Below are 12,365 nucleotides of genomic sequence, written 5' to 3'. Positions count from 1 at the left end.
ATTGTTCTTGAAACACCATATTCAGTTATTTTCTAGACCCCGAGTGAAAGTTTATACTGTTTGATGTTTTACCACAGGCCAGACAACTGAGGGAGCATTATATGAGCAAGTGTAACACTGAGGTTGCTGAAGCACAGCAGGCTTTGCTGCCTGTGCAGCAGACCATACGTGAGCTCCAAAGAAAGGTATGTCTCCAGAATGACTTTCTTATGTGTGTCTCTACATAGCATTTTGGCTTTTGTTTTGGTATAGGGAGAAACTTAACTTATATAGTCATGTTAGAATTCTAAGTCCCTAATATGGTGCCTGTCGCACAATAAAAGTTTATTTGCTGTTAGCAGTGTTTATTAGTTGAATAAACAGATGCATAAATGGATCACCTATTTTGAAATTATTCTTTTTTATTTCTTTTAAGCTATTATGGGTATATTTAACTTATATTTAAACATTTTATTTCTTTTACTTTGGGTATATTTAACAAGTTATTTTTTAAAGAAGAAAAAGACTTTCAAAATCTTCTTTTAATCTTAGATGTGTATGTTGCCAAAATTTTTTCTTTTAAGATGTCAGAACGTTAGAACCACAGGTATTTTTCTTATTAATACAAGCCATTTGTCATTTCTAAAATTTCCCTCTTATGAAATCGGTAGCAATGTCTAAAGAGGAGGCTACACAAAATACACTCATTTATTTTATTATATTTACCAGTTACTCCACATTTTATTCTTCCTAATTTCATTAATTATTTAATATTCAGGCATATAATTTGTTAGTTGTCATAGTAGAATCTAGTTCAGTTAGTTGAGTATTAGCATAATGTCTTTATATTAAGAAAGAAACCTGTTACATTTTCAAATATATGGAGGAAGTACTGAATTTTCATTTTGATAAAGTATTTTTTAGCACAACTTTATTATACAAGTCTGCACAAGAAATTCTCATTCATCTAGAGTAGTCAGGAAACAGGTGTTCTCTTTAGTTATATTATGGAAAAGTACTCACTTATTGTGTATAAAAAATGTATACTTGACTCACCACTATTTAGAGTAGCATTTATTGCTGCCTTTGAATTTTTCAAAGCACCCTTCCAAAGGATAGAAATATAGTGACTACTACAGCAATATTAATTGATCAGCTGTTATCTTTTTTTACAGATTTATTCTAATTCTCCTTGGTGGCTGAATGTGATCCACAGAGCAGTGGAATTCTCTATTGATGAGGAGCTTGTCCAACGAGTGCGAAATGAAATAACCAGCAACTACAAGCAACAGACTAGCAAGCTTTCTATGTCAGAGAAGTAAGAAAATATTAAAAAATAGAATAACTGTATGAGTAGCCACCCTAAAAATTCGTATCAGTTGTTATTAAGAGGTCCAGTTAAATATAGGAACATATTGTGATTACAAACATCTGGATTTTATATTGTTGAGTACACTTCAAACCAAAATATTAGGTGTAGATCTAAAAGAGAAACCCTTTTTTCTACATATTAGTCACTTAAAAATACTCTTTTTACTACTTTTTTTTAAATCTGCTTATTTTCTTTTTATCTTTGCTGGACAAGGTTTTGAAATAGATTTTGTTTTGGAGAATTTTGTCCTTAGTAAGATATTCATACTTCCCTATAATTCATTCCCTAAATTCTAAGCATCCTAGTGCCACAGTGGCAGGTTTTATATTATAGAGTTACCTGCTCTTTATTCCCCATTTTTCTTCTCATCAACACTGTTCTTCTGGGTCTTTATAGGTAAATTGGATTATTGCTCTAGATATAGAAATGGTGAATAAATTTACTTTATATCGAAAGTACCCTTAGTGGTCTGACTCAAATGAGTGTCTGATGTGGGAAATTTAGGTGTTGTGGCAGGACTGTTGATTCTAGGTGGGTAGAACAGAGAGAGAATCTTACTGCTTCTCAGTTCACATCCCAGCAGAAAATTAGCCTTGGATTAATGTTAGTTTTCAGTGAAAAATTCATCAAAAGAATATAGGGTTTTTCTTAAGGATATGATCTAATCCCTACCTTCTAAAGTTTAGTTTAATGAGAAGACAATACCCATGAATAATTTGAGAAATATGACTATATAAAAACTGAATATAACGAAGTACTAGAATAAGTGGTATTTTTAATAAACTCCATTGACAAGAAGAAATAGATTAGTGTTTTGAAATGTTGGAGAAGCTTCAGGAACAAGAGTGGGCTATTATGAATAATTTGAAGGGAAGGGCATATGGCATTTTAGGAAGGAGAAGAACCTGCTCTTAATTTAAAAAGCAAACAAATTGTGTTTGTATTTCCCATTTTCTAATTTATTATTTTAGGCTTTCTTTTTCCTTTCATAAATCCATTTACACACACCCATACTTTTCTTAGTCTGTTTTATCCATAGTTTATCAGAATAGTTAAGAGCATTGTTTGGATTTAACTTCTAACTGCTACATAATAACTTTGAAACTTAAATTAATCTGTTAAGCTTTCTCAATAACGTGAGCATAGTACCTATTGAGATTACACAGGAGCCATGCTTGCCAAAATGCCTAATATATAGTAAATGCTTAAAATACACACATAGTACATACATAAAGTCTTGTAACAAGTAACATATCTTTTAGCTAATTTTCTTTCTTCCCAGTGTTCTGTTTATCTTTCATCCTGCTGTCACCTCTCCACATACAGCTAGAATGTCTGTACTCATTCAGCAATAAAAAGAAAGACTATGGCAATCATGATCTTTCAAAGTCATCTAAGACAGACATAGAAGATTTTGAGTACTGTTTTTTAGTACCTGGGAACAGGAACTATCAGACTTTTTAAAGTAGAGAATCCAATGTTGTTATTCCTTGCCTAATAGATACCAATAGAATACACTCCTAAGGTAAACTCACTAAAGTGTGACTAGGTAAAATGTTGCAATTTCTCTGTTTAGCAACCATTTTCTAAATTTGAAGAAATTGACCTAATTATTTCTTTGTGTTGTGTTTGTTGCTGGTGATGGGAATTAGGTTTCGTGATTGCAGAGGTCTTCAGTTCTTACTAACAACACAAATGGAAGAACTAAATAAATTCCAGAAGCTAGTAAGAGAGGCTGTTAAAAAGCTGGAGGGACCTCCATCTCGTAATGTTATTGAGTCTGCAACAATCTGCCACCTCCGACCAATTAGACTTCCTCTCAACTGGTAGGTACTAGGAGAAAGCATTTAATGAAATGGCATCATTCCTTTAGGCCAAATTTCTTCTTTTTTTGTTTGTTTGCTTGCTTTAATCCTTACCCCAAAATTAATTGATTTTTAGAGAGAGTAGAAGGGAGGGGGGGAGAGAGAGAGAAACATTGATGTGAGAGAGACACTTGGATTAGTGGCCCTCCCACACATACCCTGCCCAGGGCCTAGGATTGAGCCTATATGTGCCTTGACCTGAATCAAATGGGATCCTTTGGTCCTCAGGCCAGTGCTCTATCCACTGATCCACTGATCCAAACCAGCTAAGGCAGCCTACATTTCTCCTGAGAGAAAAAATATGGTTTATATAATAAAAGTTGTGTTTTTTTTTCATTTGAATTCAGACAGAATTAGAGATATGTATATCATTAATCTAACTTTAAAAAAAAAACTCTAAAGGATCACATACTGAAAATCTTTTTTTCCCTAAAATAGCACATTTGTTGAAAAGAAAAAGTGAAATACAAAATACTTAGCCTTTCGTAGAAATTACCTGATTGCTGGTTGTGTTTGTGAATATTTTACTGACAGTTTCTTCTTTTCCAGCTGTGTCTTTTGTAAGGCTGATGAATTGTTCACAGAGTATGAATCAAAGCTATTTTCTCACACGTAAGTTCTTGATTATTTCCCATCAGGAAAATGAGACATTTATAAGACTTGATGTTTTAAATTAGAAGACTATATTTTTCTTATAGTAATCTTTCTTATATTTTTTCTCTTATTAAATCAACTCAATAAACTTTGGCATTTGATTATTTAGCATGCTCAGTTTCATCTGTGCAGAAGTTTACCCCCAAATGCTCATGTCATATAGTAATGTCTAATTAAGAGATAGTTGAGGGGAGTAACAGACTCTGGAGTCCAACAGATTTCAACTCAAATCCCTGCCCACTATTGTGGGCAAATTACTTCTCTAAGCCTAAGTATCCTCATTTATGAAATGCATATAATAATAGCACTAGAGGAGAACCAAAATGGCAGCATAAGGTATAAACTTGTGCATGCTGCCTCCCACAACAACATTGAAACTACAACTATAAGACAAAACAGCTATCATCCAGAACCACGGGAAAGCTGGCCGAGTGGAAGTTCTACAACTAGAAGGAAAGAAAGAAGCTCATTGAGACCGGGTAGGAGGTGCAGAGGCACCAAGAACAGAGGTATAAAGGCGCGCACAAGGCAGACTGCACCTGGATGTGCGGTTTTTTTTTCAATTGGAAGGTGATACAAGCTCTCGAATGCACTGAGCTCGTTTAAGGCGAGGTTCTGGGGTCCCAGACTTCTACGGGGAGAAACTGGACTGTCTTTCAGCGGTTTGGAAAGTGCGGGTGGCTTTCTCACAGAACTGCTTGCAGGGATCATTGTTGCTGTGGGCGTATGGGGCTGCAGAGACGCGGAGACGCTGATGACAGCCATTGCTGTTTGCTCCACCCTGGTGATTCTCTGAGACCCCGCCCCACTCAAATTACATCCCCTCCCAAGCTGTGCTCAGCAGTGCAAAGGAATCACCTCGGCTTTTGCAGCCTAATCTAACTGCAGCTGGGTCTGAGAGCTCCAAAACTTCCAAATCCCAAACAAAAAGGAGAAACCTGCTGATACCACTGTAGCTCCTGCTGGGTGGACTCACACAGTGGTTGACTTGGAGATCCAGAAGCCAGGGTACCCCTGGTCAGATACCAGATTTCAACTCCTCACATCCATAAGGGACACACTCAAGAGGCAGACTCAGTGAGCACCAAAGCCCCACTGAAGCAAGTCCTGCCCCATAAGGGTGTCTCCAGCACAGCAGTTCTTATAGGCACAGTGGGTCCTCGCAGTCAGCCAAAAATGCAAAGACAAAGAAACATGTCACAAATGAAAGAAATGGAGGAAAGCAAACTAATGGAGGACATAGAATTCAGAACCACAGTTAGAAGATTACTCAAGAATCTTCTACGAACCCCTGAGGAACTTAGTGAGACTTTCAAGGATCTTAATGAGAATGCCAAAAAAATGGAAAAGGACCAGTCAGAAATTAAACATACACTGACTGAAATAAAGAAGAATATACAGAGACCAAACAGCAGACGAGAGGATCCCAAGAATCAAGTCAAAGATTTGAAATGTGAAAGAAGCAAAAAACACCCATCCAGAAAAGCAAAACGAAAAAAGAATCCAAGAATATGAAAATAGTATAAGGAGCCTCTGGGACAACTTCAAACGTACCAACATCTGAATTATCGGGGTGCCAGAAGAAGAGAGAGAGCAAGATACTGAAAGCCTATTAGAAGAAATCATGACAGAAAACTTCCCCTACCTGATGAAAGAAATAGACTTACAAGTCCAGGAAGCACAGAGAACCCCAAACAAGAGAAATCCAAAGAGGACCACACCAAGATACATCATAATTAAAATGCCAAGGGCTAAAGACAGAGAGAATCTTAAAAGCAGCAAGAGAAAAACAGTTAGTTACCTACAAGGGAGTACCCATACAACTGTCAGCTGATTTCTCAACAGAAACCATGCAGGTCAGAAGGGAGTCGCAAGAAATATTCAAAGTTATGAATAGCAAGAACCTACAACCAAGATTACTCTACCCAGCAAAGCTATCATGTAGAATTGAAGGTCAGATAAAGAGCTTCACAGACAAGAAAAAGCTAAAGTTCAACACCACCAAACCAGGATTATATGAAATGCTGAAGGATATTCTTTAAGAAGAGGAAGAAGAAGAAAAAGGTGAAGATAAAATCCATGGACAATAAAATGACAACAAATAAATACCTATCAACAAGTGAACCTAAAACTTAAGTCAGAATAAACTGGTGAATATAATAGAAGCAGGGGCATAGAAAGGGAGTGAACTGACAATTCTTGGGGGGAAGGGGGTGCGGGGGGTGCGGGAAGAGATTGGACAAAAATCTTCCACCTATGGATGAGGACAGTGGCAGGGGGTAAGGGCATGGGGTGGGGTGGGAACCAGGTGGAGGGGAGCTATGGGGGATAAAAAGAGGAACATCTGTAATAATCTGAACAATAAAGATTTATTAATTAAAAAAAATAATAGCACTACTTCCCTGAGTTGTTTTATATATTAAATAGGAAAATGCACATAATTGCTTAACAGAGTGTTTGATACATGGTTAGTGTCCTATTTAATGTTAGCTCTCATTATTAATATACTTTCTGCAACACAGATTTGAAATCTTCATCCTGTGTAAGGAATTAAGCTACGTAGTAAGTGCAATAGCCATAGTATTAGCAAAATTATTTCTCTTACAAAAATGGAAATAGACAAAAGTCTAAGTTCTGATTGCCTCAAAAGAGAGTGGTTGACAGTGTACTTTTAGAATATCTTACATTTTGGTGGGTTTTTTTGGTATGGTTGATGATAGTTTGTTTTTTTATATTGTTTTAATTCTCAGAGTAAGATTTCAGCCTGGAATTTATAGCCATTTATTATGCCAGATGGTTCTCAAATAACACTGATCAAATTTATGAAGCCTCAAGCTTTTCACAATTGCTGTGATTTCAATGACTTGCAAGCATGATCTTGTAGATGTGACATTAAAAATTGTTGAAATTTTCATTACTGACCTTGTTTCCCATACTGGCTCTGCCAGTATGAATTTACAGTGCTTTTTACCCACTGAACAGTTATTTTGTTCTCATATGTCTTCAGAGTCAAAGGCCAGACTGCAATATTTGAGGAGATGATAGAAGATGAAGAAGGCCTGGTGGATGATCGAGCGCCTACCACCAGCCGGGGTCTATGGGCAATAAGTGAGACAGAGCGATCTATGAAAGCTCTACTATCATTTGCAAAATCACATAGATTTGACATTGAATTCATTGATGAAGGAAGTACTTCAATGGATCTCTTTGAAGCTTGGAAAAAGGAATATAAGGTCCATTATTTTAAAACTTCTTCCAATATTAAAAGTTCTCCATTACATTAATTTTAATTACTACTTTTCTTTTTCTCTCTTTAGTTTTAAAAATCTGCTTAGAGACTTAGGTGTTATAATTTCTCTTTCCCTAAAATGTTGTGATTGTAATGATGAAAAATAAAAATAATCATACTGAATAATTAAGTAACTTCTATTTATTAAGTTACTAAAAGAATATCATTATTAAAATAAAAATATATGAAACCTTTTATTTAGCTGTGAAAATGATCATTCTTCTGTTCTTAGCTTGACCTTACACAGCTAATTTGTGAAATTAGAGTAGGGATTTTTTTCATTTTTTATTTATTTTTTGCTCTGTGAGTAAAACCAACCATCAACAACCTTGAATGAAGATTGGAGAACATAGTAAATATTTCTCAATAGGTGAGACTAGAAACCATTGCTATTTATAATGCACAAAGTGACCTTTCATATTAATACTTTAGTAATTTCCTCATGTTGTAACTCTGACCTTGAGATGAGATTCTAGAATTTATTAATTTTTTATTTGTCTTTGTATATGGATTTGTTCATCTGTTATCCTACTTTGCAAGTGAGATGGGTAAGGTCATGAAAGAAGTGTTTTATTTATAATTCTGTTTAACATCTTTTTTTAATCTAAAGTTCTTGCCTTTTAAAGCAGAATAAAAAGTATCTAGAAAAAGAAGGCATGCTATCTGTCTATTATATCAGTTCATATATTTGATAAATTGGGAAAGTTATTTTTAGAGTATAGAAATCATTGGCTCATAATCATTTTTTTCTTTCACATTACTATTTTAATGTACAAGCACGTTAACACAGTTAATTACAGCAAGCTATGGAGGAAGATAGTACTGTGTTATGTCCACTTAGCTCTACATTCTTCCTTTAGGTTCTGTTTGGCCACTTGCTCTGTGTCAGAGGAATGCTTATCCTGTAATTCTCCCAAAACTTTGTACCTTTTTTCTCCATAACATTGCAGACTAAACCCTCTTATAGCAATGTAAATGAATGAGCTGCTACACACATCAGTCAGGATCTACCTCAAAGTGTAATGTTAGTGAAGAAAGTTTTATAATGATTGATATCACTTCTGTCAATTTCAGAAATCTAAATATCCAGGTTATTAAGGATGTGGAGATTAGTATATGTCAATGAAAAGTATGGAATAATAAGTCCAACCCAGAATAATGGTTACCCCATGGGAGGGATGTGGGGTTTGAAGGAAAAATATGTGAGGAAAGAGTGAGATAGTTAAGAAGGAACACAAAGGCTTTCTAAGAATTTAGTATTGTCCTCTTTAGTAATTGGATGATAGGACTCACTTGTGTATTTTCGTACTCTCGTTTTCATATATACATATTATTTAAAATGTGAAATATTTTATAATACAATATTTCTTTAAAAAATAAAGTAGAGATTTCACCAGCTAGTATTAAGCTATACAGATCTTTGGTTCTACCAAGGAATCTTTGGATATTCTCTTAAGAATCTAGAGAGGCAATACTCTGCAGTGTCCTATGGAGATTTCCAGTTGTACTCTCTCTTCCTAAAAAGAATTGCTTGTACCTTAGACACTTAATGAAAATTTCAATGTCATAAGACCTCATTGAAGACTTGACCAAGACACATCTTGGTGGTTTTAACCACTTTTAATGATGTGCTTTACCAATGTCTTTGTCTTTTCTGTTCCTCCAGTTGCTTCATGAGTACTGGATGGCTCTGAGGAATCGTGTATCTGCTGTTGATGAATTGGCAATGGCTACAGAACGTCTAAGAATTCGTCATCCTAGGGAGCCAAAGCCCAATCCACCTGTTCTTCACATCATTGAACCACATGAGGTAATTTGCAAGTAAACCACAGAAAAGAGCACAGCAAATAGATAGTACAAAAGCCCAAGATTCATAGAGGAGAGAGAGTCACGACAATGATCTCTAGTTAGTATGTGTTTAATCTCTTCTCTTTTATCCATATGAAGTTATTTGATTATGTAGGTCAGAAATGTTCAAAGTTGAGCAATTTCACATCTAATACTTGCTTTAAATTCACCATTTCGGTTCATTTGTTTCTCTCCAGATTGCAGATGCACCTGTTTTTGAACACCTTCTATTTGATACAACCTAAAGATATTCTTGGTCAGTTTTCAGACATGTGTCCTATTACGTCAGCTTTTTCAGAACTAGAAAAGTCTTCCCTAAGAAAACCAAAAACATCTTTTGCAGTATTTTCCTTTGCTAACGATGAACACATATTGACAACGTATCTGCTAATAAATCTCTTTTTATATCTCATTATTAAAAAATAACTTCACCAACATTTTCTATATTAAAAATATCATTTTCTTTATAATGTACTTGTATTCCTTGTGTGTGCTAAATCTTTTAAATATTTTTCTTTCCATAAAGCTTAGAGACCGTAACTCAGAAAAATTGGTAATATTCATTACACACTATCTTAACTTTTTTTTTCAGTGATCTATCCACTTATTTTTCTTTTACAAATAATAAAAAAATTTCTATCTCATTCATGATTGAACACATATTTTGCTTTAAAATTAATAGTCACAATTGAAGAAACAATTGATTGTCTAATCAAGTGGCTAAGCTCATAAGGCCTCAACAAATGTTTCATCTTACTGTTCTCATTGGATAATAAGACCTTCTATTTTGATCATTCCTGGTAAATAGCAAATTTCTTTCTCTATTGGTTTCCACTTGCCAAACAGTCATGACAGATGGTTAACATGGTAGCTACTGCTTTCAGGGGATTCTATCAGATGAATCTTCATTTCCAGTGGAAAGCTGTTGGCAACTTTTAGGAAAAGTCCATCCGTCAGGACTTCTCTGTCATGGCTGCCAGGCTGCTGGATATGATATTCCTGAAATTGCATGGATATTCTTTGCATCATTTTTAAATATTCCTGTAAGCAGTGTTCTGAACAGGTCGTCTCTTCATGTTTTACTTCTTTTGTTGTGAAGTCTTTCACACAAGTCCAAAAAGCAAGTTTCTGTAAGTTTATTGTAGGTTCCGAGAAATTCTTGAAACTGTTTTATCTAATCAGATTCTAGCATTTGTGTAGCCATATTTTTTGGTACCTTTATTAGTCACTTTTTCTAATGCATGAGTTTCCTTTCTGTTCTGGAAAAGTAGTTGTCCAACATTTGCTTGAATGTCTCCAGTGAGGCCTGATTTCTTATGTAAGCAGAGTCTCACTTCGACAACAGTATGAGGCTGGGGGGACTGAGCTGCCAGTCAGGTATGGGGGTGGACGGTTGGGGTCAGGTGGGTGCTGCAGTTGCTGGATGCAAAAGAGCTCACTTAACTTTTGAAACAGAAGTCTCAGCAAGTGTTTTTTGTGTTGTCCTTTTAACAAATTCATCTTATTTTTATATTCCTGTTTTGTCTATTATATTCTATTGAGGAGGCCATAGAGAGGATGGGGGCATTGAGATTTTTCTCTGGATTTCTTAAAATCACTCTGGCCAGAGTAGCATATTATTTCATTTTTCTTTTTTTTCCCAATATATTTTATTGATTTTTTACAGAGAGGAAGGGAGAGGGATAGAGAGTTAGAAACATCGATGAGAGAGAAACATCGATCAGTTGCCCCCTGCACACTCCCTACTGGGGATGTGCCCGCAACCAAGGTACATGCCCTTGACCGGAATAGAACCTGGGACCCTTGAGTCCTCAGGCTGACGCTCTATCCGCTCGGCCAAACCAGTTAGGGCTCATTTTTCTTTATCCATGGATGTACTACTGAAAAATGATGCAGATAGAATTTGGGTTGATTTTTTTTTTTTATATCTGACTTCAAGTGTATAGGACAGTTTCCTATTTAAAACTTTGACATTGAGTTTTAAGCAAAAAATATATACATTTATTTTTGAAATATATTGTCTATTATCCATTTTGCACATTTGAGTTTTCTCATGTAAATGAATTTTCTTAAAAGAGGACATATTTGTATTGAGGGAGAATTATGCCTTTTTAATATAATTTTACCACCATTCTGAGAGAGAATAAAGTTATTTTGTTTTGTTTTTCAGGTGGAGCAAAATCGGATAAAACTGCTAAATGATAAAACTGTTGCTACATCACAGCTTCAGAAAAAACTTGGGCAGCTTCTTTACCTAAATAACTTGGAGAAGGTATTGTTTTAAAATATGCTACTTTTTTCCATGCTATGTTATCAATAAACCACTTTAGTGACTCCATTTAAACTATTAGTCCCATAATTAATTGTACAGGGTTTTTTTTAATCAGTGTTTTATTTGTTGTTAGATATATGAGTCTGAATACTAGCTATGTCTACAATAGCTACACACGTCACAAATGAAGATGATGATCTATAGAAAATATGTTACATAGATAATATAAAGGTATACACTATATAGATTAGGACAATAGTTACGTCCAACAAAAATTACATTTATATAAATTATGGGTTATTGTCATGACATGATTAAATATTTTAAATGGCTATTCTTGTGAATAAATGAGATGAGAAAATGCTCATGTTAGAAAGTTGAGGAAAAAAGTAACTAAAATTATAAATGGAATATAATCCCAATTTTTGTGATTATGTTTATTTGAAATAAAAGATAATGAACTTAACAAATTTTTTAAATAATTAATTTTTCAGGCACTCAACAAATATTTATTGAGCATCTACTATGTACATACATTGTACTAGAAGTTTGGGATAGACAGACTTGGTCCCTGGCCTCAAGGGATTTTGAGTAATTTGATGTGGACATATCACAGGCACTAGATCAAGTAGTGATTAATAAGATGTTAGTGATTCAGCTGAACTTGACAGATTAGATGTAAATAAATGACTTAGAGTAGAATGGCCTGCATTTAAGATGCTACAGAAATTTGAATATTAACATGTTATGTTGTCAAACAGCTGTTTTCAATGTCAGGTACCGGTTAAGTGGACTCCAAAGCATTTAAAGAGTCTACTACTTGTTGAGGAATTCTACTTCTTTATAGGAGAAGCAGGTAATGATGAGCCAACATTTACAGTAGCCAAGATGTGAAAACAACCTAAGTGTCTATGGAGAGATGAATAGATAAAGAAGGTGGAATAATATTCAGCTATAAAAAAGAATGAATTCTTGCCATTTGCAACAGCATGGATGGACCTTGTAGGCATTATGCTAAGTGAAATAAGACAAAGATAAATACCATATGATCTCTGTTTTATGTGGAATCTAATCTATATTAATAAA

At 34.8% G+C, this 12,365-nt stretch overlaps 1 protein-coding gene across 15 annotated transcripts in view; it reads left to right on the top strand.

The window, feature by feature from the left end:
• The window catches only part of SHPRH (SNF2 histone linker PHD RING helicase), a 71,556-nt gene that overhangs the window by 38,901 nt on the left and 20,290 nt on the right, over positions 1-12,365 (top strand). For 10 of the 15 annotated variants that reach the window (XR_004968753.1, XM_036316636.1, XM_036316631.1 and 7 more), the window contains 7 exons: positions 78-185; positions 1,155-1,297; positions 3,004-3,177; positions 3,766-3,828; positions 6,878-7,103; positions 8,826-8,969; positions 11,178-11,279. Coding sequence is in view for 10 of the 15 variants with exons in the window: in XM_036316636.1 (XP_036172529.1) it covers positions 78-185; positions 1,155-1,297; positions 3,004-3,177; positions 3,766-3,828; positions 6,878-7,103; positions 8,826-8,969; positions 11,178-11,279 (960 nt within the window). In the remaining 5 variants the exon portion in view is untranslated. Of the gene's footprint in view, positions 1-77; positions 186-1,154; positions 1,298-3,003; positions 3,178-3,765; positions 3,829-6,877; positions 7,104-8,825; positions 9,070-9,204; positions 9,558-9,689; positions 9,808-11,177; positions 11,280-12,365 lie in introns of those variants that run through there. The other 5 variants (XR_004968755.1, XR_004968754.1, XR_004968756.1 and 2 more) reach the window with 5 other exon arrangements.

Source organism: Myotis myotis, unplaced genomic scaffold (genome assembly GCF_014108235.1).
Source record: "Myotis myotis isolate mMyoMyo1 unplaced genomic scaffold, mMyoMyo1.p scaffold_m19_p_7, whole genome shotgun sequence".
NCBI lineage: Eukaryota > Metazoa > Chordata > Mammalia > Chiroptera > Vespertilionidae > Myotis > Myotis myotis.
Note: the sequence above shows the minus strand (reverse complement) of the source record. Positions and strands in the feature narration are given on the sequence as shown.